Source organism: Cardiocondyla obscurior, linkage group LG08, assembly GCF_019399895.1.
Source record: "Cardiocondyla obscurior isolate alpha-2009 linkage group LG08, Cobs3.1, whole genome shotgun sequence".
Taxonomy (NCBI): domain Eukaryota; kingdom Metazoa; phylum Arthropoda; class Insecta; order Hymenoptera; family Formicidae; genus Cardiocondyla; species Cardiocondyla obscurior.
Window position 1 is genome coordinate 4,217,968 of NC_091871.1, and position 25,036 is coordinate 4,243,003.

Consider the following 25,036-nt stretch of genomic DNA (forward strand, 5'->3'; position numbering starts at 1 on the left):
TATTATCTCAATTATGTAAAATACGCGAAGCCGCTGCGTGCATCGGTAAGAGACGTTAAATGGAGAAAGTGAGAAGCGAGGAGCTTCTCGGGGAAGTGCGGGAAAAAAGGGAAAGACCAAACGATGGTAGCCGCGCTCGAGACGGTAGTATATACGGTAGCCGGCGTGTATACCATTAACCTCATCCTCGTTTTTCGTCCTCCCCCTCGCGCGCACAGCCACCGCAACCGCGCCCCGCCCTCACCTCCGTGACAAGCACGGGTCTCAACGGTCCGATGAAACAGGAATGCACTCGGTCTCGCTCTCTCTCATTCCTGCGCGCGTGCATATACGCGCGCTCTCCTGTTTCCGCTCAACGTCTTCTTTCTCCGTTCCGCGCTCCGCGCGATACCACTCCGTCCCGTTCCGTCTCGTCCCGTCCCATCTCTCCTCCAGATGACTCCGACCCGGCACAAACGAGTAATTAACTATCTCCGTGTGGGACACGTGTTCCCATCGTGTTCCCTCTCCTCCATCCGTTCGGTTCACCCGTCCCTCGCCCCTCGCCCGGCCGTGTCTCTCGCGCTGCCTTCCACCTCGCTCCGCTGACTCTCCGTGTTTGCACACACTCTCTTATGTTAATTCGGCTTAACGCCCGGAAGCCCTCGAGGGGCCGAGCGCCTTGCCTCTCGCCGAAAAATTACGGGCGATCACGAGAAGGGAACCCCACGACGATCGGGGTGGTCACGGACGATCTCGTGGAAAATAATAGGGATGCTCGTCCACTCGTGTGCTACGTGACAGGGGAGAAGATGCGGGAAGAGACGCGAGGGTCGCTCGAACGCGCTTAGGGTTCCCACCGACGTTATTCATTATACACGGCACGATTTACGGCTCTCCGAACGAGCTTCGCGTTAACGTTCTTGAAAATGGCACTGCTAATTTCCCGCCGCTCATACGAGATCGAGCGACGGCAGCTCGTTTCAATTATCCCGCGGGGGTCGCGGGCAAACAATACTCGACCGAGTCCTCGAGTTTTTCCGATAAAGTCCACTTACGACGGCCTGCAATTTTGCGGGATTCGTTCAGATCTGTAATAAGGGCGAATTTACTCGCCACTTACGCGCCACTCGCGTTTCGGAAACGCATTGTGTCGGTGGCGAAAGGAGTAGACAAACCGGGAAGGGAGATGGAGAATCGGAGAGAAACACGCTCGCTAATAAACTCGATTATTCCGAGATAATCCGTAGCGAACGTCTAATGACCAGGTAGTGGTACCCGGCCTCAAATTTATCCACGGTATTCATCTTCCCATTAGCGGTGAATAATTCCGTCGGCGTTTACGTGCCGATTCCTCGGTCGTTCGTGTCGTAGGATGATCGGGGAGAGAAAGAGGACAGTGTCGTCGCACGGTCACGACCTCTCTTCCGTTCCCCTCCCCGTTCCCTAGCCGCCTGTCCGTCACTCTCGCGCTCCCGTCCGTTGAGAAATCGAACCGCGAGGTCAAAAGACGCTGATAACGGATAACTATTGTATAACAGCCCGGCGAGCTACGCGTCAATCCAACCGCGCACTTTCCTCGACCCGCGCGTGTTCTCAGAAAATTTATTTCTCGAGCATTTTTCCCTCCCTTCGCGTAAATACGCAATGCACAATCTAAGAAAAGACAAACTCTCCAAGAAGAAACATATAAAATGATAATTCTCCAGTTAATTTCACATGAACCTGGGCAACTTCCACGGTTTCAGCATTCGGTTGTAAAACTCGTGATGCTAAGCACTGGAAAGTCGCAATAAATAATGCCTACTTTCGACAATATTAAGGAAGAGTTAATTCGAAATTAGCCGTAAAATCCGTAAACACACAACGGGAAGTGCGACGGTAAAGATAAGATTTCAATATTAAGCGAGTTTTCTATGCGAGCACGGGAAAGAAATTATGATTGCTCTCCGACAATAAGCGTCAAATATTATTCTTGAATCGTTACCCAAATGAATGGGGCAATTACACGCTATCGCTTCTTTACCTCGCCCAGCGGACCCTATTGATTTTTCAGCTCGTAATTTGTCGGGCAGAAACCCCTAAACTTTCTATCGAGAGTCGAGACGAGGAAGAAAGAACGAACAAAGGTGGAGACACGCGTGATTACGAAACAGAAATCTCGGACACTAGGTGTTCCGTAGTGTGCCAAGCAGCGGGAGACAAAAAGGGAACAAAAAGAAAAAAAGAAGAAAGAAAGAAGAAAAAAAAAAAAAAAAAAAAAAAAAAGGAGGTAGAGAGACAACTTGACAAACCGCCAGATCTAATGCCAATTAGTGCCATTCTCATGTACGAATAGGCCCGCGGGGATTTCTCCCCGAGTTTCTCTTCTTTTTCTCCGGGATTCTTTCTCTTTTTATTCGCCGACTCAGGTACACAAACCGTATTCGCCACTTTATGCGTATCCGCGAAACTGCAGCGGGCCACCGGCCATTCAAACATCGCTTTTACAACAAGTGTGAAGTGAATTCCTCCTTAAAGAGAAAATCCCGCTCGTTTTTGAACGGCAAAGCCGGCGATAAAATCGTACCCTCGCTGGCACGAATAGAAATCCGCGTTCAGGTCAAAACGGAGCGAGGCTGGAGGCTTCGAATTTGAAGTGATCGTAGGAATCTATAGGTAAAGCTCCCTCCGCCTTCCTTCGAGCTCTTAACGGGCCGATTTACGACATCGCGAGGGATATTGGGGGATAAATATCCTTCCGACTACCGTCCGATTATTGTAATACCGTGAAGATTACTTCGATAAGTAGGGACAGAGGTATACGCGAGGCTCGTTTCGTTCGCCGAACACCTGTGACGAAACTGGACACACCGGAGATCTCCACCGGGGACCGTATCGGTCGCAAACAACTAATTACACACTCCGGTGAGATATTTAATCATTACACATGTTTCTTTTTTCCTCGAGTACGCGCATCAGCGGCGGCGATTATTATTTATTACGTCGTAAAACGTATCGCCCGGCGCGAAGAGACGCGGGACAAAAAGGTGCGGGGACGGGATCGGTATCGAGCGTGTTGATCGGCCAGCGAGGGGAGGCCGGGGCGGAAAAAAAGGGGGTATATCTCTCGCTCGACTCGTCATCGATCGCGTGTATCACGCGAAAGCGCTTCCTACGCCGGTCGCCGCGCATTAACGTGTAATTGTATCTAAAAGTAAATACAGACGTCTCGCGATAAAATCAGTAAACGCCCGGCGCGTTACGCGCTCGCGTCGGCAGATGCGCCGCAAAGCGCGGGGAGGTGAAAGAGGGCGAGGAAAGCGGGAAATTAAAACCGTCGCTGCCGGCCGGCGCGCAACACGCGAAGCCGCAACGCGGCCCGCGTCCCGCGGTATCCCGCCGCGGAGTTCCTCCTGTCCGTTCGGCGGCGCGGCACCGTGTAATTACGTCGGGGCGAGAGCACGAGATCCCGCGATCCGGCTCGGTCAGGAAACGCATAATGGGAGTATAATGCGTGAAATTTACTGGCCGCATCGGCATAATGGACGACGTGACGCTCAAGATATCACCGTGATTCCATATTTCCGAGCGACGGGCGCGCGCGCGCCCGCTCGTCGATGCGAGACCGTGATTCCAGTAACCCGCGTCGGCTTTGACCTCGTGATTTTAATACGAACGTTAATACATACTCATCTGTCGCCTCAAAAAGCCAGAATGCGAATTTTCAACACCGGCGACGCCCTCCAAAATCGCGTGACTCGCCAGACACCTTCCGCTTCGAGCGTTGAACACGAGTAGCGCGATTGTTAACGCGAGACGTTCGGGCTTCCCGTGGTACGCGCGATCTCTTACGAGTATTGCACCATCCGCGATTAACATACGACTAATTAAGAAGTCTCGTCGCGTCTCGACTAGACGAAATTAAATGCGAAGACGTAGGCGCGCGGAGGGCGAACGGGACACGACCGGTTGCGCGCCGGTTTTTTCAGCTGTGCACATTTGGACGCGTTTGAACAGCGTGTCGGCGCAAACAGGCCGATTAAAAGTATCAATATTTACCGAATTGGGGGTCCTGCGCAAACGTGCGCCGTGCAGTTTACAGGAGGCAGCAGTAAACCCGGCGGCGAGCTACGGTCTCTACGACGCGCGTGTGTACGGATGTACGTAGCGACGCCCGTCTGTCCGTTGACGTTTGCTACGTGTACCCTGCTAACTAACGTTAACACTTCGCACCACCGTCCGCCTGCCCGTCCTTTCCAGGGAGTTACGGAGTTACGGATCGCTCGTCGCCCCTTCGGACTTGCTCTCGCGATATTCGATTACCGGGGTCGGTGTGTTTGCGTGAAAAAATTTTGGGAACGGATACAGACCCCCAGGAGAAATGCCGAGGAGTATGCTCGTTAGGCGCAGGAAACGACCCTCGTGAACTCGAGTCCCGAACACGTGGCGGCTTCAACGCGTTTAATCGGTCGTAATATTCAGCGGAAAGGATCGAAATCACTCGGGCGACTCGAGTGCAAATTAATATGCCGATACATTAATTTTTGACGAGATTCGATTCGAGATCGTTGAATCGAAGAGGGTTATATTAATTGAGAACAATGTTCAACGCGTATATTTTTCTGCACGTCGAGCGCATGAATATAGCAGATCGCATGCACGATAGATTAACCCTGTTCCTTTTAGGGGCCTTTTCCGCACGCTTGCTACCTGACCACATCCGGCGGCGCACCGCCCATAATTATTACTATTGTTATTAAGGACCGGGCCTTTTTCCCGAGGCTCTCATTACGCCCGCCAGTTAAACCCCTTTTCTCAGGTTAACGACACCGGCACAAAACATTTCGCGCGTCACAATTGCCGCTCGCGACGATCAAGCAAAACGCGTGCGGTGCCATTATCTATGACTCACGTTCGCGTTACGTTCGACTGACCGACTCGATTAACGGCTCGCGAAAAAAAATTGTTTGTCCGGGCGCTTTTTTCTTTTCGCCGCGCGAAACAAAAAAAAAATATACCCGAGAGGCGTTAATATCCTGTGTAATGGACGGACGGACGTTATATGCCGACGAGCGGGAAAGAAAACCGAGAAACGGCGCGAACGTGACGGGACTGCCAAGCGACTTCGAGGGCTGGACACGAGTCGTGCGCGACGACGAGGTCGCCATTATCTCGAGCGGGCCGTTAAACGCGCCGGGTCCACCGCGACACGAACGATGAACCGCTCACACGGTTCACGGATCAACGGCTGCGACGTGCCGAATTTTTGCACCCGGTTCCAAGGCGAGCGCGCGACCATACCGCACATTAAATTCGGCGATATTTAAAGTGAATGTATTCGACTGGAGATCGGGGAGCTTTCGGACCTGACGACGGCACACGTGCGTCCGGCGACGCCACGTGGTCGCGCCGCCCCGGAATCCGTTCCGCATTTTCCGCACGCGGCACGCAACACCGACGGTTTCCGCGGGATCCGGAATTGGACGCGCGGCCGAAGCGTCGGAATGCCGGGCGCGACGAAACTCGAGAAGCGTCGCCGACGGCGGATCGTGTTGCGAGAAGCTCAAATTAAAAAAAAAAAAAAAAATAGCAGAGATCAAGCAAGTAATTCGGTATTATATTCGGAGATCAACGGTGATGCAGAATGCCGATGTGAATCTGAACGGCCCGCGCTTTATCGTACGACCTGTCGCGAGATAGATCGGGGATTTGTGATTAAAAGAAAAGAAAAAAAAAAAAGAACAAAAAAAAAAATTACAAGAGCGGTCGTTTCGTCAAGTAAAATCTGTCGACACCATCTCTGGCTATCCCGGCATGTGAAAGGCGAATTGCGAAATGCATGTCGTGTCGTCAACTACGTTATCGCGTTCTGACGAGGGTGGGAAGAGGGTGGAAAGCAACCCGCTGGCGTAGGCGCGCGCGTATCCAACCTAATTTATTCGGGCTGAGAATTTCCATCGATTAAACCCGATGGTTGTTTAATGGTTACACAATTGCGGCTCGCGCAGTTTATCTGCCGCCGAATGCCACCGCCGTTATCGGGACGCGAATAAACAACCGAGTTATAATTATTATTATTATTATGTTATTGATAATAGCTGCTCACCGGATGCCTGGCAGCGGCGGCGGCCACGGCGGCTGCGTTGATTCCGGCGCTGGGATACATCCTTCCTGACGCGTGGTTTTCCCGGTCGACGCGGCCACCAAGGTACACGCGGAGGCTGTGCGACGTGATCTCGCGCACTCCTTCGCTTTCACTATCTCGATCTCTCGCTGACTGGCGGAAAACGCTGACTCCCCGATGCTTCTCAATAGAGACGCGTCATGTCACACACGCGGCACTTAACTTCGGCCCGGGCCGTCCCGCGGGAAACAACACCAAACAACAAACGGCACAACAGAGAACAAGCAACTGATAACGAAAGCGGTGTTTACCGGGGAAGGGAAAAGGCCCCAGGGCTCCTCGGGGCAGGCTCGCGACGCGGCTGGCTCGTCCGCTACGAGAAGGACGCTCGACACTCGCGGCGATGGCGTGCCGTCCCACGACGACGTGCTACGTTCCGGTGCGACGCGAGCGTGATTCGCAACAGGCCGTTTCCCCGCCGAAAATCCATCGGCGGTCGCCACCAATCCATTCGTCACTACCGTCTCATCGGGGCGCGCGCGGAAGCCACAAGCCGCTCGGACGCGTTACGCTTCTCTCCTGCACTCTCGCGCGGGGCAGTGGTCGGTAGCGGCCTCTCTCCTCTCTCTCGCTCTCTCTTTCTCGCCCTCGGTCCACCGGGTCAGGTGAGGCTGGCCGTCGCGGTCATTCGGAGTCACGCACGACGCGCGACGATACGCGTCGAACGAGAAGGCAGCTCGATCTCCTCGGTGGCTGTAGCCCGCACCTTTCTTTGTGTCCCGCAAACGCGAGAGACGGCCGCTCGTCCTTTTTTTTCGGTCGGTAAGGCAGGCCAAGTCGCGCGTCGTTGCGTCGCCGTTGCTCTCCGAGAAAACGCACTCGGGAGGCCTCCTCGAGGGGCGCCCGTTTCTTCGCGAGCGATGCACACACGCGCGTTTGTCACGACCGCGTTATTCACTTCCGCCGCTGCTTCTTTCTCCTCGATGACGATGGCGGTGTCGTCGCGGGCAACACTGACGCGCGATCACACACGCTGGCACACTCGGCACACTTCGTTGTTCACCGTGGACGCGAATCCCGGACGCCACGACGAGAAGATGGATCGCGGGAGCGATAGCTCACTTCGCGCGAGTTCCTCGCGAGAAATCTCGACGAGCGTCGTCGTAGAACGCGCGCGGTCAGATACGCAAACGAACCTCACAACGGCCACCGAGCGACTGACGAGCGGCCAATGGTGGCTGACTACGTTCTCCCCACTCACGCCCTTCTCCTCTCGCTCCGCGCGCCCCCTGGAACGACTTCGCTCCGAGTTCCTCACCTCCCTCGTCGTTCGCTGCAGCGCCCCTCGTCCCACCGCGGCCCATCGGTCCCGCTACTTCGCGTTTAAAGCCGCCAAGCATCCCCTCGAATGTCTCTCGTCTCTTCCACGCTCGTATTAACCGGCGCGATAGCTCCTTCGCAATTAAGTCGCGTTACGTAAGGATCTCGAAAAGGCGAGCACGAAAATCACGGCTCGTTAAAACGTTGCTCTACGCGCCCCTCTTACGAACCTCCATCCGTCTTCTTCCCTCCTCCCTCCCCTTGCCCTGTCGCTATTCTCTTACGTATGGTCGATCCGTTTTATCGAGCTCCTTTCCGACGTGGAACTCTCACTCGCTCGTGATTTTCGATCCGCCGCGCGCGGATCTTTACGATCCGTCTTTACGCGCCCGCTCGCCGGCGATGAACGGCAATTTCAACGGAATGGAATTATATTGTCATTAAAGCGGCCTGGTATCCCATGGATTTCGCGTTTCGTCTCGACTCCGCGACGGCCGGCATTTTGACATCGCGACGATATTGCGAAATGCGTCGCGGTCCTAATTCGTTCTCCCTTTTTTTTTCTCCTCAGCGGACACGTACAAAAAGGTGACTCGGCGCTCTTTTCCCTCTTACTCATCGGCGCTTTATCGACATCGATTACCGGCCGTCTGCTTTTTTTTTTCTTCTTCTTTTTTTCGCCACGGTCTGCGCGAAGGCATTATCGCTTCGACGACAACGTCGCGGAACCGCGCGCAAACAAATATTCGCGCTCGATCGCACTTCGGAATCCAAGCGATTCGGCGTATCAATCCCGTGAGAGACGGTGACTAATAAAAACTACGTTGCCCGCGTCGGCGTCGTTATTCCGGCGCTGTCGAGGTACTCCACTCGACGAGTAAGTAGACTGGATTTTTTCGGCGTCTCGAAGCGGAGGACGACGCCCGGGTCCGCCGGGCACCGAAAAGTTGTCGGTCGCAAACGGATACGCGGCCTCGCGGTATAAAACGAGGATAGACGGCGAGGCGGGAAGAGGGTGAGGCGCGGTATGCCGAGCATACGCGTCGGTATTAGTCGTTCCTCCGGGTTCGCTACGGCGTGTGCAAACAAATCGAAAGTTTTTCGCAAAATGGCCGTCACCGGGCTGACACGGATGTCCGCGTAAACTCCCTTTCGCTCCCCTCTGCCCGCGCTCCCGTTCCCTCCCCCCGTCGCGCTTTTCCCCGCGCCTCGTTTCCCCGCTTGTCGACCGGCTGCCTCTCTCGCCACTCGTGATTTCCCTCACTTCCCACACTACCACAAATATGGCGCCTCCACCCGTTTTCCCAACCCCTATACAACGTAGCTTCGCATAAAGCGACAGAGCGAGAGAGGGGGAGGATACGTACACGCGCGCGCGCCTACACGTACGCGATATAACCGGAATATATATGTATAGCCGTGTACGCGATCGTACGTGTGTGTACACGTGTACGCGTGTGAGAGAGTGTGTAGCGAGTACCATCCTGTACGCGCGATTGTGTGTGCTAAGGGGGTGCCCCTATGTGAATATCGCGCGGCACACAGTCCCAAGCAGTTTCCTACTTGATTGCCGCTATCGTCCGCTCGCCTCGTAAAGGCACTGACTCCACGCGGATACTGCTGTCGTGATCGCAACCTCGTCCAATCGGCGTCTACCTAGCCGACACTTGGCCAATCGCGGCGCTGTCTGGCGCGGCCGATCGACACGATGCTGGCAAAGAGTCGAATGAAAACGCGACCTCGACCAATCGCGTGGCGACTTTTTCAAATGACGCGCGGATGTACTGTCCGCGTGGATCGTTCGCTCGCTGTTTTCCCCCCTTCAGCCTCCGCGAGAGAACGTACCTATACTGAATAAAGGTGCTACGCGAAGCCGCAGCGAAACATGAAAAATAGGGGGCCACACGAGGAAAAACACGGACCCGAGGGAGGCAGGAGGATGAGGTGGCGGAGATGGAGGGCGCTGTTGGATGGATCCTACGAACCGAGACACCGAAGGCTGGGTGCAGTCAGGGTTGCGTGGGATGGGTCGGGAAAGGAGGCCGGGACGACTAGAGTATAGAGGCCGAGGATGAGAATGGAAAAGTAACATAACGAAACGTCGATCCCATTACCTGGAGCTCGCTCTCTTTCTCTCTCTCTCTCTTTCGCTCTTTAGTCCTGCCTGCCGCGCCATACGCTCCATCGCTGCCTGCTGCACGCCTCACCGCGCCGCGCTGTGCAACCATCCCCGCTTTCGACCCTTAATCCAAAGGAGGATTAGAAAAGCCCATTGTCATGCTCCGCGGAACGCGGGATGGGTAATACGCGTACGCGTATGCACGACGCTTCGTCCCTCCGTGCACCTCTGACACGTCCCGACGTACGCGAGAGCCTGAAAGCAAAGAGAGAGATTTCCCTTAATGAAATATAATAAATACGCGACAAAGCGCGACGCGCGCGAGTATGTACGTACGATGGTTTGCAGTTCCATTTATCGCGGGAACCACGCGCTTTTTGCGCAATTCAACGCATTGCGCGCCGGACGAGTCTATCCCCATAGTCGAGCGCCCACAATCGCGCGCTCTTTCGCTCGCCGGCCGGCTCTTTATCTTGTTTTCACGGGGCGAGAAGGAATATAAGGTAGTGCCGTGGAGTGTTGGCGAAGCTGTCGGTCGCGCTTGGTCGGCTGCGGTTTACGCGAAGTCGCCCTCGCCTCACCTCGCCTCGCCCGGCTGCCTACCAGTTTGCGTGTTCGCTCGCAACGTGGATGCCTCTACGTGTCCCCGACGCGGTTCGGTTCGACTCAGACCCGGCTCGGCTCGCCGGAATGGTCGAGGAGAATTGGAAGGAAGCCGCGAGGCGCATAGCCGCGCCGCGGGAGCACGACGAAGACGAAGGAATGCGAGAGGAAGGGCGCGATATACTGCGAAAAGCACCGACGAGCGAGACGACGCTCTACCGTACCGTACCGTACCGTACCGCGCCGGCAGGCGGCTACGAACCGGTCGCTGCGGTCGTCGCGGTTACCCACGCCGGTGCTCTCAACCCGCGGCGACCACGACGGTCACCCAGCCGCTGTACCGGCTTCCTCCGCCGCGTACAACTCTCTCGAAACGGCCCAGCGGACTAGTCGAATTGCGCTCGCGAGAGCATTCTTCCCCCGTCCCCGAGAAAATGTGAACCCTTCGCGGAAACCGAACGACCCTCTCGGCGTCTCGCGCTACCTCGGGCGAGATAATTCGCGCGATAATTGGAGACCGTGACCGTCCACCGGCTATTTTAATTGATCGTTATCACCGCCGAGAGAACCTCCCCGATTTTCTTCGTTCTGAAATACGAGATACGACTCCGCGGTCCACGATCTTGGCGACGCGGGAATTTGCAAGGATGACGGGGCGCTCCGTGAGAGCACTCTCGTTAATATTTTTACTTCTGAAACGGCGGCGGGCACGCACACGCGCGGCCAGATTGAAAATAACTAAATGCCGAATCACCGTCGCTACTAACGGCGCTCGCACACACGGAGCTTAATGGAACGTGGAATTTTATTGTTCCGACACTTTTCCATTATGCAAATGCGCCAAACAACTGCTTCGCTCCGCGATACGCATCGAGGAATCAATTTTAATTATCGTCGCAGCGAATAATTAACAGATCATGTATTGGGATACGAGAGGAGAAAAAAAAAAAAAGTTAACGCAAAGACTGATGAATGATTGCCGTGCGTTAATTGATTGCCGAAATGATTGTCGATGTATTAATAACGGATGCAAAAATCGTATGTCTCTGCCGTGATTATTTTCTCGCGTCAATGTAACAGACACCGAGGATTTAAACATAATCTCGTACCTTTTGTGTTGTCTCTAATCAAATCGTTGACCTTGTCGCGAATTTCATTAAGTAACGCTAACACGGCCGACAGGAGCGGAACGAAGCGGAATTTTGATTAATACCTCGCCGCAAAAACTCGCTAAAGGAGACGAGCCGGCGTTTTCGGCGGAATATTAAGTCGATTGTGGACGTGCGAGTACACGTGCGTACACGTTTCGCCTGAGAGCCGCGCGACTCTAGGACGCGGCTGACAAATGCCTTCCGCGATTCTGGCAGCGGTGTACCGTTATCCAAATTACAAATAACACACCGCCGTTGACGTTTTATCCAACGCCCGAAGACAAATTGCAGCGAACGTAGGACGGCCGCGCTCGAGATTATCCCCCTCTGGTCCCCGCCGCTGTTGCGTCTTCCGACTACTCTTCGTGGTGTAACCGCGTGTCGTGGACTCGGTTAATACCGGTAGTTGCTCGGCCCCTCGGTCGGCACACGGAATTAACACGGCGAAGTGTATTTATGGATCAGGCCCGACCAGATATCCCGAGAAGTACCGTCTCTCCCTCGCCTCGCTGCTTCCCACTCCGCGCATCTCGCCCCGGCGCTTCTTTTTCTTTCTCCACGGTCGAGGATTAATTAATGAGACTGGACAAGCCGAGCATTATTACCTGCTTTACAGCGGCGCGGGGCACTGGCGTGGGAATGTCCCGTCTTCCCGCGACTCTTACGCGCGGTGGTGAAATTTGCCAGGGAGGGGCTCGGACCATTAATTTTCATTCGCGATCGAGGCCACGATAGCTCTCGCATGAGAGCTCCTCGGACGGTGTAATGATCGCGACGTGCTGCCGATCGCGTTTTTATTTCGTTTCGGCGACGAGAGGCTGCAAACACGCAGGTGGAGGAACCTTGCCCGACCGACTCGATCTTCATCCGCGCGCTCATAACGCCGGCCTGAATTTTGCATCGGCGCAAACAGCCGATGTAAACGCGTCCTCGGTAATGATTCCTCATCGTCGGCCCGCGTCCTTTATCCGAATCGGTCGCCCGGGCGACGCCGTGGGCGCGATAATCAAATAACACCGCTTCGCCCTTGTGCCCGACGCCATTGGCCCACATCCCGCCGCATACAGGACGTGGTACACGTGTACTCGCAGCGTGTAACGCGTGCTCGAATATAGTGGTCTCTCGGTGTGCATTGCCGGCAACGCATTTGCCATGCACTCGCGGAGAGCCGCGTAATGCACATTTGTAAAGCTATACACGGGGCCCGGCAACCGCGACTAGACATTTTTCACCGGCCGGGGTAACTTCCTTAATTGAAACCTTTTGTGAAGAAACAAAGTGTATTCTCGGTAACTGTATAAAAAAAAAAAAAAAAGAGGAGAAGACGAAGAAAGAAAGAGAGAGAGAGAAAGAGAGAACAGAAAAAAGGGAGAAATTTACCGTCATTTCAACTTTAATAGCAGCAGGAAGAAGAAATTACAGAGCGCGCAATATTAATGTCAGCGCGAAAGAGAAAGCATTATTATAGCCGCGACCAAGACGCCCGCGGCTAAGCGCGTAATAGAGCGCGTTTAAATTGGAGCGAGACTTAATTGATTAAAATGGACGTCGCGGCTTGGGTTAAAATTCGATTTTAGGTCAGTCGCGAGAGTCTAAATTAACTAACGAGATATTAGTGCCGTGGGGTAATTTAAGATCCTCCGGTAAGACGGCTGCTCTGTCGTATCGGGGTCACTTATACATTGTTAAGCGGGCCGATCGATTTTTCCCCCGGTTAGTCTGCGACTGTTATCTATGTTGCAACGATCATAAAAAAATTATCGATATCTCCGAAGTGCCGAGATATTTCTGTGGGAACTAATCTGGGTTTACACGCCGATTTTGAAAGAGATTTATAAACAACTGTGCGCGAACGATTTGTCGAGCAAACGAAAATCTCGATACACGCTTCGCCAAAGTAGAGAACTGGCTTTTTCGCGCGGGAAACGAACGGGCGATCGTGTCGCCTGTGCACACTCGAGCCGAGAGAAAAAGAACGGCGAGGAGGACAGTGTCGCCGAGAAGAACGAGAGCGAGGACGAGGAGGACGAGGACGACGAAGACGACGGCGACAACGACGACGACTACGACGACGTGGTGACGGCAAAGAGAGCGATTTCGTTACGGCAGTCATAATCGTCACGGTCTTCGCGCTGTGGCTGAGCAATGCGAGGCGAAGGGAGCGAAAACGACTAACAGAATTATACTCGCAGGCCGTGGAAGGTTTTTAACGGTCGATTTGCCGCGCAACTCTCTCGTGTGCCTCGCCACGTCCTCTCCGGCTCTTCAGCGGCAGCTAAGAGCGATGGCGACAGCGCGACGCTCACCCCACGGCCAGTTAGTGCCCTTAAACTGTCCCTACCCTATGTACCGCTCGGCGTTTCGTCACGCCAAACCAGGGGGTCAAAACTGGCCGCAGATGTCGGCCATAAAGCTCGTACAGGCACGACCCGATGCTTCACCGATCGTCCCCTCGTCCGTGTCTTTTCCCTTTCACTCTCTCTGTCTTCCTTCCTTCCTCCGTGCCTAGCGTCGCGTCGTTTCGCTATTGTATCTCCCGTCGAATACACGCCCTTAAATAAATCTATCGACGAACCCCCGTTGCGTCGCACCGTGACCACCAGCCACCTACCCCCTGCCTCCGTTGTCCCTTGTTGCCGCCGTGCTGTTGTTACCGAGATTAGGTTCACGTTCCACGCAGGTCGGCCCGGTCCTCCGATCTGTCCCTCGACTCAACATCCCCGAGTTGCCTTTTTATTGGCCCGAGCGGCGGCTTGATCTCGAGAGAAATCCCGTTCCCCTAATCTCGCGATGTAACAATGTCATATTTGCATCGAATTGACGTATCGCGTTCCGGCGCATTCGCCGCGTAATACGTACACGTTTACGAGCGTGTTAATCCTGACGGGCGCGATACGCACTACCTCGCTGAATCGGCGAACACCTATCGGACCCGACGGCGCGAGCAACCGTGACACGCTTCGAGAGATTCCAGCGCGATCTTTAATGACGAGGCGCGGCGGATTGTTAACGATCGCTCGTCGACGTTTAATTAGTCGAGGCTCGCGATTACGGGCCGCGTTCCCTCGCACGCATCTCACAACCAACAGCCGAGGCCCCGCGGTGTAATCGCAATCGCGACTGCAACGACCTACGCCGGAGGGGAAACCGTAAAAGGCCGGCGAGTCAACGACGAGATTCGCTCTTTCTTCGCCGTGCACCTCTCCGAATCCGTACGTTTGTTCCTTCGCTCTCGCCCGTCTTTCTTCCGTACCTCTATTTCACCGCTCTCCACGGTACTTTTAAGCTGTGCCGCGCTCCTTGCACGCACGCACGCACGAAGCGAATCGGCGAATTACGACGATTGAAATTCAATTCCGTGCGCGGTCGAGCGGCTAATTAGACGCAATTGCGGCGGCAGCGGCGACTAAGCAACTAGACGACTCGTCGTCGATATACGTTGAGACCTCGAGTCTACCCCGGAGACTCGCTTGTTACGCGTACTATTGCAGCTCGTGATTATGAGCGAGCGAACCGACCGATGCCAAAAACGCCGGAAGTTATATCTTCGAGCGAGTTATACGCAAATATAATCGACGTGGCTTAGCCCCGAGACAGTCAAGAGCACGAATTATGTATTGCCTGAGAGAGTACGTAATCCGCTTTTGCGATTCGAGCTCGAGAGACATGCATCCCCGGCCTGTGTGCACGAGGTCGTAAGCCGGTCAAAAGCCGTAAGGCGCGGGACGATTAATGTGGCCGGGCATGCGTGACGAATAATTATCCGTTCGAAAGCTGCGTCGGCAGCCTGTCGACGTTGGCCGGCCTCGTACCCGCAATGTTACGACATTAAAGACGCAAACGACGCCGGTGATCGTTTATCGATGGCTACTCCCGTTAAACATTTGTATTCACCAACGTAACAGCGCGTTATATAGCGTGTGTTATCGCAAATGCACGCACACACCTAATTAAAAATTCATGCGGCGCTTATTTGCACGGTTAGGTTACGAGCGGCGGTAGAATTGCTTCGCGCATGAATTCTTCGACTAATCTAGAGCTGAACGTCGCAAAGAAAAACAAAATACACGACTACGATTAAAATTCTGCGACACGTTTCTTTTTCTTTTTTTTTTTTTTATTTAATTATCAATCTGCATCAAAAGAGCCGCGCGACTTCCCCCCCCTCAATAAGAGATGCTTCTAAAACCGCGAGGTGTAAAAAAATTTTTTTCCGCGAGACAGGAAGAGTTCCATTATGTAAAGTTTAGCAACTGGCGCTGACAATTAGCACTTGTAAAATCGCAAACGAACGTCACTGTACGCGACAGACGGCGGACCCTCTTCGATCGAACTCGTGTTTACGGAGTAAACAAATCGCTCCGATTGAGGGGACCGTGACTGCCGCGTCATCGAGCATCGGTCTCCCCGCCTCGTCCTCTCGAGCCATCGACTTCACTCCACGGTTCGACGTTAGCAACATGATTCCAACTCGTGGTACCCCGTCCCCCGGCGTGCTCTTACTTTTCCCTGCGACTCCCCCTCACCTTTTTCCCCAGTTAACCATCGTACGGTCTATAACGCGCTATTATTATCCCGATCCAAGTCGTGGCGTCATTATTATCCACGAGCGCGGGAAGTCATCTGTAACCATCGCATCGCGACGGGCGGTGACTTAATAACAGCCCCGCAAGCGTAATGGACGCTGCCGAGTAACGTAAGCCCGCTAATTTACTTTTTTCCGCAAGTTCTTTCTCCGCTCTCTCCTCCTTCCCCTCCCCACCCCTCTTTCTCTCTCCGCTGCCTTTCTCCTCGCCGACAATCTATTCGCTAACAGATTGTCCACCTTTTTCGCAATTGAGTGCCGCCGCCTCTTTAACGACTAAGGTTTCGTCAAAGTCTCATCCTCGATGGACATTCGCCGGATTCGAGCGAGTCATATCGCACGGTCGAGATAACGCGTCGCTTCCTCCGATCGAAATAACAGCTATTTCGTAACTAAAAGACTCTCCGTTATTTTTATTTCACCAGATTTCACAAAGCGCGCGTGCGAAGCGTCCGTTTACTCTTGCTTCTTCAACGTTTAAAAGAATCGTCGTGCGTTTAATATATTTTATCAAACTACAAATATGCGTAGATATTTTATGTCTTACTTTAAACGCGTCTCGTTCCTCTTAAACGTAATTTAAATATACATTCGGGCATTAATTAGCTTCAATTCTTAAAGTTGATTACGAAAACTATTACAAGTGGCTGAATCTAATCGGCGAGCACCGCGACGCGTTCACCAATTACGAATTCGTACTGCATTGTAATAATATTCAATGCGAAATCCGGAATAATACACGAAATAAAATTTGGTGTTTAAGTTTTATTTTTTAACGCGTTAAACCGCTTTGAGGTATGCAGCCGAGATATGAATGTACACAAACAAAGGTCGGGCGCTCGAGCGCGAGCGGAGTACGTGCCTCGTGCTACGACACATACCGCATGGGTCTGTCGAAGGTCGAGCCACTCGAGCCACGCAGTGCGTAGATAGCGAAGCTCCCGTCGTTGGAACGCCGAAATGTAATTAAATGTACTGATTAAAACTATCGGTTCGCGCAAATTAGCTTATCCGGCCATTTTATGCATTCGCAAAAACTTCGCGAAGAATACACGTAATTACCTGCATCGCGTTTAATTCGTTGAGTTTCTGACCCTCACGTTTCTCTAACACGTGGCTACTTTCGTTTGATATTAAAAAGTACTTCCCTCCCCCCGCCAGTTCGTCCATCGTTTACTTCGGAATCGATACAATATGTGTGGCCGAATTATTTGTAATTATCGATTCGCCAAGGAGCGCGCCTCGAGTCCGCGTGCAAACATCTGCATTCTGGGATGACAGGGACCGTTTAACGCGCTACTGACTTTCCGCGGTACGACTGTCGTCCGCCTGTCGGTGGCACTTTCGCTTTGCGCGCGCGATAACGATCAGAAAACGTCCGCTCTCGTCGCGACAATGGCTTGTCACTTGAAATAATAATACAGAGCCTAGCGTAGGCAGCGGCGACGGACCTACGCTTCACCGGCGAGCTCCTCCGGGCGAGCATAATGGCCTATCTCGTGCACACTCGCGCGCTTCGCCCATCTGCATACGAGGCGCGTCCGTAAGAACGATCGTTACCTAGCGATGAACGACCGGCTATCCTGCCGGGCGGAGTATTGAGACAATGCGCCGTTTATCTCCGATCGAGCGGCAGGAAGGGTCGCTCCGCTGATGCGTAACGCCTCTCGACGCAAGAGCCGATAAATATCCGTTAAAACGCACCGGAGGAATTTGAGAACGGTACCTCAACCCGGCCCTACCGAGAAAAACGGTTAATTGAGAAATTCTCGTAATTGTTTCGCGAAATACATCATTCGAGACCCTTACGTCGCCCCGTCTCTTAAAGCATGCACGTCCACCAAATTATTATTGCACGTCACGCGTAGATGGAATTTCGTAAATCTCTCTTGCAAAAAGGTACGTTTTCCTTCGTCGCATTTCTATGAAAAAGTCCTCGTTAAATTGAGCATAATATGACATCTGTAGAAAAGTGGAAACTGCTTTCGGCCGAATCTTTATCTCAGCGGTCGTCGGCCTGCCTCGGTCTCTCAGCGGTGGGTATCGGTTGTCCGGTCGATTCTGTCACGCGCGGGAGGGACGGAAACACAAGCGGAGAGAGAAAGGAAGAAGTAGCCGGACCGGATGACAGTAAATAACGAGAGATTCTCGAGAAACTCTAGTCGCCAAGTTGGGGATGTCGAGGAGTGTGCGGGCAATCGAGCATTGGAATCGAAATTCGATACTGGCGCGTACACACGCCCTCGCGTTTAGAAACGGTTTTCAGAACGGCGGCGAGAGGTGCGAGGTCCGGGTTAACCGCAAGCGGAGGATGCTCGCGCAACGGAAATACAAAGCGAGAGAGAGAGAGAGAGAGAGAGAGAGTGAAAGAGAGAAGGAGAGAGAAAGGGGGAAAGGCAAGCCTTCTCCGCGTAATAACTATTATCTTAAGCGAAGGTACTCTTCCTTTAATTCGCGCGCTTTCCGAGGTGCATCTCGCGTCCCGATATCGAGTTTACGCGATGAAATCACGAAGCGCGCGCAGCACGGCGCGTACGCACGTGTGCCTATACTGGGGCTAATAATAACATGCGCGAGCGCTCGACGAGAGAGAATCACCTCCTAATTATAACTCGGCTACTAATGATCCGTGAAATTTAGTAAGTACAGCGCCGCGGCTCGTAACCTGGAAATTAAACGGTCCGCCGGTCTGTTCGGCCCCGCCGGCGGCGATCCGACCAAGCAATCGCTTTACACGACGCGACTCGATATAGTCCCCCCCTCCCCACCCCTTCTTGCTCGCGGAGTTATTAGAGAAACGTCAAAGATACCCACACACGGGCGGACGCGCGTGTGTACGTGGATACGTACGTGCCGGTATCGATACCCTCTCGCCGAGTAGACGGGCGCGCGCGGTTATGTATTACATCCATTAAAGCCATATGCACGCGCGAAGGTACGCGCGCGCGGTGGCGAGGGCAAGTTTGTAGGTACCTGACGTTAATACGTTCCGCCTGGAATCTGCATCTGCATAAGACAGCGCCGTGCGAGCGTGCAACTCGCAGCGGACGATCAGGCGGCGGGTTCAGACCGGCACTAATTATTTCGCCTCTCTGACACGATTGTTAGTCGTCCGTCTCAACATTCTACCTCTCCGCCCTTCTCTCCTCCACCCTTCTTTCCCCCCGCCCTTGCTGTCTCTACCGCGATCAATTTGCAAATAATACAATATTCTACTCTCCGCTTCTGCCCTCGGCCACCTCATTTCTCACCTAAATCTATTCCCGTGGATAACTTTTTTTTTTTGTTTTTTTTTCTCTCCCGCGTCAGACAAAGCGTGAAAGTTGGTATCGTCTCCTTTTTATATCTCGGACTTCTGATTTTTTTTTTTTTATTTCTATACAACACGTCCCTATTCTATCCCACTTCGGTTTATCCTTTATTTATACCCTCTTTTCTCAACACCTCGCGTGCTTCAACGACAGAAAGAATGATTATGAGCGAGATTATATCGCGATAGGCGCGCGCGATTCGGTTGGAATACCTACGTCGCACGTCTACGTGAATGCAGATCTTTCTCTGTACGGCCGCGTGTTAAACTTTCCTGCGTGCAAAAGTCGACACGAATCGACCTCCATGCCGCGGTGCATATCGCGGCGGTCGCGTTATATTAATGCTCGCGTATGCGACGCCCGCTGCAATACGCTCGTTATCTGGCGCATAACGCCGTCCGTCGCATGCAAATCGCGACGTGTGTGCATAGCGAAAGAGTGGCGCAGTGGCGCACACGTGTGCATGTGTAATACGTACGCCGCGGTGGTCGCGCCGAGGAAAATATAGCGATTCAGGTACGCGATAAAATCGCGAGGCACGAAGCGATCGCCTCCGCGTGGGAAATAATTAGCGTCAGCCCTCTTACGTAAAGCGGATCGCGAGAAAGGCCGATAAGGGTGTAACTCCTTATTCCCTGAAACGTCTAAATCACCAGCGACTCCGCGGACATTTGAGATATTCCCCCTGCCCCTTTTCGGGAGCGTTTTTTCTTCCCCCTCAAGGGAAATGGAACGTGCGCCATTATCGGCGACGACGACGAGGAGAGCTCGCTCGCATGGAAATTGAGCCTTCACGAATTACGCGAATCGAACGAGTTTCCAGATGATCGTTCGTGCTCTCGCGACTCCGCCGTAATGAATTCCACGACAGTGACAGGCGGAACATTAAGAAGCGGCTGGAAAAACGATGGAAGAAATGAGAGAAGAAGGAGACGGAGGGAGCGGGAGGAAAGCGGCATATCTCGTGTCATCGTCTTGGTAGAAATGAATTTTTCATTTCGCGCTAAAGTCGCGAAACGGTTCGTGACTTAAAGGCGAAGATTAAAGGGCACGGGCGCCGAGCTTTCCTCCCTTTCTCCGTGTCTCTCCTGCTCTTTTACAGTTTTTTTCCTCCCTCCCCCTCCCGCTCCTCTCTTCTCTCGTCGGGATGTAAGAGGAAAACGACAAGGGCGGTGCCCCGCTATTATTTTTCATTGCTTGCGCGTACCACGATCCTTTTCCATTTCCTCCTTTCGCCTCCTTTCTTTCTTGCCACCTTCTTCCCGCCGCTGCATCTTGCCTCGCCTCCCCTCGTCGTGAATGAACGACGAGACGCCGCTGGCGTTCCCTTAAATTTGTATTACCAGCTGCGAGAGTTACGACGAGAGCTCTCGGAAGAGAGATGCGATTCTCATGGATTATTCAATTGGACCGCGCAATTTGTATCGCCCCGTCTTAATAGGCCGGCGTAGATCGCAGCCGAGGATTATTAGCCAAGTTTTATAAAACGCCAACAGGCTAAATATAATAAACATCGTTCGCGAGCGTTGAAGAAATTTTGTTTCGCTTGGGGTACAAAGATGTAAGATCCGCCCGAGATTTTTTTTTTTTTTTTTCACGAATCTACTCTTGCAGTTTAGAAAACTCATTATTTTTCCCTGCCGACTAACGAGTAACGCGGTAAGGTATATCCTGGCGGAATGAATGGGAATAAAAGCGCGGGATAAATACTCTCGGGCACAGAACAAAGGGACACGGCACTAATTGAAAAAGTCTGGCCCTTGCGATCCTATCGAATTAAGGTCGCCCGGGTTCGGATATCGGGCCGATATCCATAACTACTAAATTACGGCGTTGTATTTCCTCCCTCGAGAGGCCCCCTTGTCGTTGCACACGTCCTTTCGCCAGATGCCGTTCCTACCGATACCATCTCTCTTTCTCTCGTTCAAGCGGGGTTATTACTTATACCGCAGGCTATCGGCGACGGTTTATTTTGTCGACGACGTAAGGAGACGACGAAAACGACGACGACGACGACGACGACGGCGACGGAAAACCGTAGAGAAAGAAGAAGAGGGAGAACCCCACGAGGGAGGCGCGGGAAGAAGTCTCTCTTTCTCGGCGGATTAGAGCGCGAATCAATATTGGGCAGAGAGGCGAAGTTTTTGTCGGTGCTGAAAGAAATCCCCTACTTCTTCCTGCTTTGAGTGGGCACCGCCACCGTCGTCGTCGCCACTGCTTACTCTCTCAAAGTCGAGAGATAGAGTACAAGCCCGAGGAGGGTGGGAATCGTGCTCGCGGAGGATGAAGAAGTGAAGAGGGTCTGGTCGCGAAGCGCGCGCAACGGAAGGACGGAAGAATCCGCCGCCGCTGTGCGGCGGGACACGGGGACGGAGACGGGGGTCGGGGTGAGCACCGCGAAGGAAGGAAGTGAAGCAGCGGAGAGTAAGAGAGGAGGTGGAGAGAAGTAAGAAAACGAGGATTTCGTTCGAGCAACTTACCGGACTTGTACACCCTCTTTCCATCTCCTTCTCTCTGTCTCGCTCTCTCTTCCACGCTCGAGGATTTACAGATTACGCGCCGGTAGACCGAGCCCGCTCGAGCGCTCGTCTACGAGCAGCGAGAGACGAGAGCGAAAGCGACGCCTGAGCGCTGCAAGAGAGTGCGAGAGAGCGAGGAGTATGAACGGAGGGGTCCAAGTCCGCGTGGACTCGAACGAGATCGTCGGCAGCCTCCACCAATCGAGCCGCGCCGTTGCCGCGTACGGTCCAATCCGCTGGCGGCGCAGGCATTACGCGTTTATTATCAGGCGGCAAAAAGAAATGACTGTTTATAAATAATTAGAGAGGTTTTAATTAACCCTCGGGAAGAGCTCTCGGACCACCGCTACCCATCGGCGAGGTGAGACGAGGCGAAACGAGACGAGACGAGACGAGACGAGACGAGACGCGGCGCGGTGCGTCTCGGCCGTGGCGGCGGTTTTAATCGTCCGGCTGGTTTCGCTTCGACCGGCCGACGCAATCGTCGCCGCCGCCGAGACGAGGACCACGTTGTTCGTACCACTCGTTTCACTCGTCCGCAGTCTCCTTTCTCCGTCTCCCCTATTTCGCGTCGCGCGATCCGTGTTATATTTGTAAATCTTAAGCGACTGCCGATCGTTAAAGACACCCGCCTGCTCTTGTTCGAACGCCTTCCTGCACACGTCTCGTGTTTACGTACTCTGAAAGGCAGATCAGGCGTTGTTGCGGGGACGGCGGCTAGCGTAGGTGACTCTTCCTCTCCCCACCTCTGCCACGGCTCGAGAACGAAGTAGTGGTGGGCGCGTTCCCCTTCAGTCCTCGACGGCCGGCGCTCCGCGATACATCTACATGTGCGCTTCGTGTGAGACTCGACGCACACCACGCCAGCCGCCGTCGCCGCAGCAAACACCATACTTGCTTTTCAGTGTACAACGCGAGCACGATACTCTAAATAAATGACGTCGGACGTCGCAATTTCCGGCGGCTAATTTGAGGACGCGGTTCCCGAATTTCTTTATTAAACATTCAGACATGCATGAGCGAGCCGTCGCCAACTCAAGGCCGCTTTAAACGCTTCGGAAAATCTGCCCCGCGCGTTTGTGAAAGGGACAGGGGGAAAAATCAAAGCGGCGCCGAGAAGTTTTTACGATCGAGTGCACCGCTTTTCTTGTTCGTCGCCTCTCGCCGCTTTCGGTATTTCGCCTTGATCCGCACCCCTTCGTCGAGCCCTTCGCCGACAAAAAGGCGCACTCGCGCTTCTTTCAATCCTCGCGCGTATACAAAGACCGTAAACCTATACTCCGCTCGGTATGTGTGGCTTGAAATTTATCATCGGCGATGGGAAGGGTTTATGCAGCGAACCGGCGGATAACTATCGAATGGGTACAATGGCCAACAACCAGAATATATGTTTTGCGAGTATTACATTTCCGATGAATGTTTCGCTGTCTAGTCGAGCACGCGATTTTAACTCTCGAGGTAAATTAGTAAGAAATTGTTCGAGTTCATCTCTGCTAAACTGACGTAAGTACGACGAGCCCCTTCAGGTCTCAATTTACTTGAGAGATAACCGAAGCGAAACCTAACTAATGGAAACAACATTTCTGGACAATTTGTGTTAATGCAAAAATAAAATGAGATACTTTTTACGTGGTAATTTTGTTTGCGTTCGCTGGATGGGAAAGGCATTTCGGTTTGAGAAATTCTCGCGTTTGTCGTTCGACGAACATTACGTTTGACAAGATGCTCGACGAATAAAAGGGGCGGGGGAGTAAACCGCGCTGTTCCTCGGTGATCTTTGGCGGACGGCCAGGAAGTTAGCTTCGCGGTCGTTTCGCGCGGAATCAGAAACGGAAGAATTATTTCTCGCTCGGTGGTCAAATACATTTTGCAGAAGTTATCTTCTCAAAACAAAAACGGGAAGTTCAGGAAAGCAGCATCCAGTACATATACGCTTCTCTCGCAGGAAGTTATATCGTCAATTTTCCTCAATTGAAAATTCGTCACTCACCGAAGCACGTAGAACTGCAAATCACGCTGATCTGTAAATACATTAATTCAAATTAGAGAGGCGGTCCAAAGCAATCAGTTGCTCAAAAATAATCGTCGGTGCATCGAATACGGACGCAATGATTTAAATAATGTATTACTTACCGTAGAGATGATCTGCTGCCGCCCGATGCCTGTCCTAGGCCGCTTCCTCCTCTCACAATCATTTTTCTTCGTCGTCGCTCCTGTGCTGCACCAACACTTGCGAATATTCCAATCCAACGCCGCTCTGATTCTCGTTACAGCTGCGATGAAATGACGAAGCGTAATCACCAAGGACGAGCCGCGCGAAGTCCGTTCCGAGCCTTCATTTCCGAAACACCTGCAAACGAAAAGCTGTAGCGAGAAAAAATAAAGCGTCGGTGATCTCTCGGTCAGAATCACGAAAATCGGTCGCGTATCGTACTTTCTCACTCAACGGCATAATGGCTGTCTGAATGACTCACCTTTTTTCGATCGTTCGAGTATCGGTCAATGAGATCCGTCCGACGTCTCGGGTGCGGGACATCTCGTACACGCCGAGCGGCCGCGACGACCAGCCGCGACGAGGTATGGTCCAGACACACAGTGGGAAGCTTCCAAAAGCACGTACCGTACGCCGACGTCCCCCGGGTTGCGCGATCCCGATGAGCTCCCCGCCATTTGCACGTCCCGTTCGTGCTGAAGCCTAAGTTCCAGACGCCTCCGCTCCCCCCCGTGGTGTCGCGCAATTAGTATTCTTCGCGGCAACGTCAGCCGTTTAGCGACATCTTCGCTCGGGTGACTCGGCGACGCTTCGATCACCATCGACTGGCTTCGTGACTAGTGGGCCGCGGAGCCGAACGAGGGAAAATTCTCGATGCTCGCGACTTACAATCGGACTCAAAAATATTTGCCAGCCGAAGTCGTCAAGGATGCGTCGCCCACCGGATTCGGAAAAAAGCATCTGTGTAAGTCGGGCGCTCGGATTTCATAACAGTGCAGAAAAACAAAGTCATCGGGCATCGGTCGTGCCTCGCTCGAACCTCGATAGATGTTGACGTTTTTTTCAGCGGCGAGCGGGCGGCGAGGGCCGTCCTGCGATTATTTTCCACGCGCCTTTAACCGAAATCGACGGGCTCGCAGATTCGTCCTGTTCGTTAGTACTCACCGGATCGTCCGCGCGACGCGACTCGGGATCTCACTTTGCGTTCCGAAGCTCGCCACGGCGCGTGCCACGACCAACTTCACAAGAGACGCTAGTCGAAAAGAACATGGCTGTGGGTACCGGGAGCCGCGGCTCGTCGCTCCTCCGTGATTTACGTCGTAAGGTAATTATTTCTCTCGGCTATCCCGA

At 53.2% G+C, this 25,036-nt stretch overlaps 2 protein-coding genes across 4 annotated transcripts in view; both read right to left on the bottom strand.

Moving 5' to 3' along the window:
- Window positions 1-7,303, bottom strand: part of LOC139105126 (protein groucho) — a 63,801-nt gene extending 56,498 nt beyond the window's left edge. For 2 of the 3 annotated variants that reach the window (XM_070661045.1, XM_070661044.1), the window contains exon 1: window positions 6,068-7,303. In XM_070661045.1, coding sequence (XP_070517146.1) covers window positions 6,068-6,127 — 60 coding nt within the window. In that variant the 5' untranslated portion in view covers window positions 6,128-7,303. The remainder of the gene's footprint in view (window positions 1-6,067) is intronic. The other variant, XM_070661043.1, reaches the window with a different exon arrangement.
- A 1,379-nt stretch (window positions 7,304-8,682) lies between these two features.
- On the bottom strand, window positions 8,683-24,650 carry LOC139104690 (uncharacterized). Its single transcript, XM_070660326.1, has 4 exons — window positions 24,168-24,650; window positions 23,827-24,043; window positions 23,684-23,714; window positions 8,683-9,779 (listed from the first exon to the last, which is right to left on the bottom strand). The coding sequence occupies exons 1-4, from the start codon at window positions 24,227-24,229 to the stop codon at window positions 9,649-9,651; spliced, it is 441 nt and encodes a 146-aa protein (XP_070516427.1). The 5' UTR covers window positions 24,230-24,650; the 3' UTR covers window positions 8,683-9,648.
- Window positions 24,651-25,036: the final 386 nt, after the last annotated feature.

Coding starts and splice junctions, on each gene's coding strand:
- LOC139104690 (XM_070660326.1), bottom strand. CDS start 24,229: ATGTCCCGCACCCGAGACGTCGGACGGATCTCATTGACCGATACTCGA. Junction 24,044..24,167: donor ACTCGAACGATCGAAAAAAG/GTGAGTCATTCA, acceptor TTTCGTTTGCAG/GTGTTTCGGAAATGAAGGCT. Junction 23,715..23,826: donor GGCAGCAGATCATCTCTACG/GTAAGTAATACA, acceptor ATGTATTTACAG/ATCAGCGTGATTTGCAGTTC.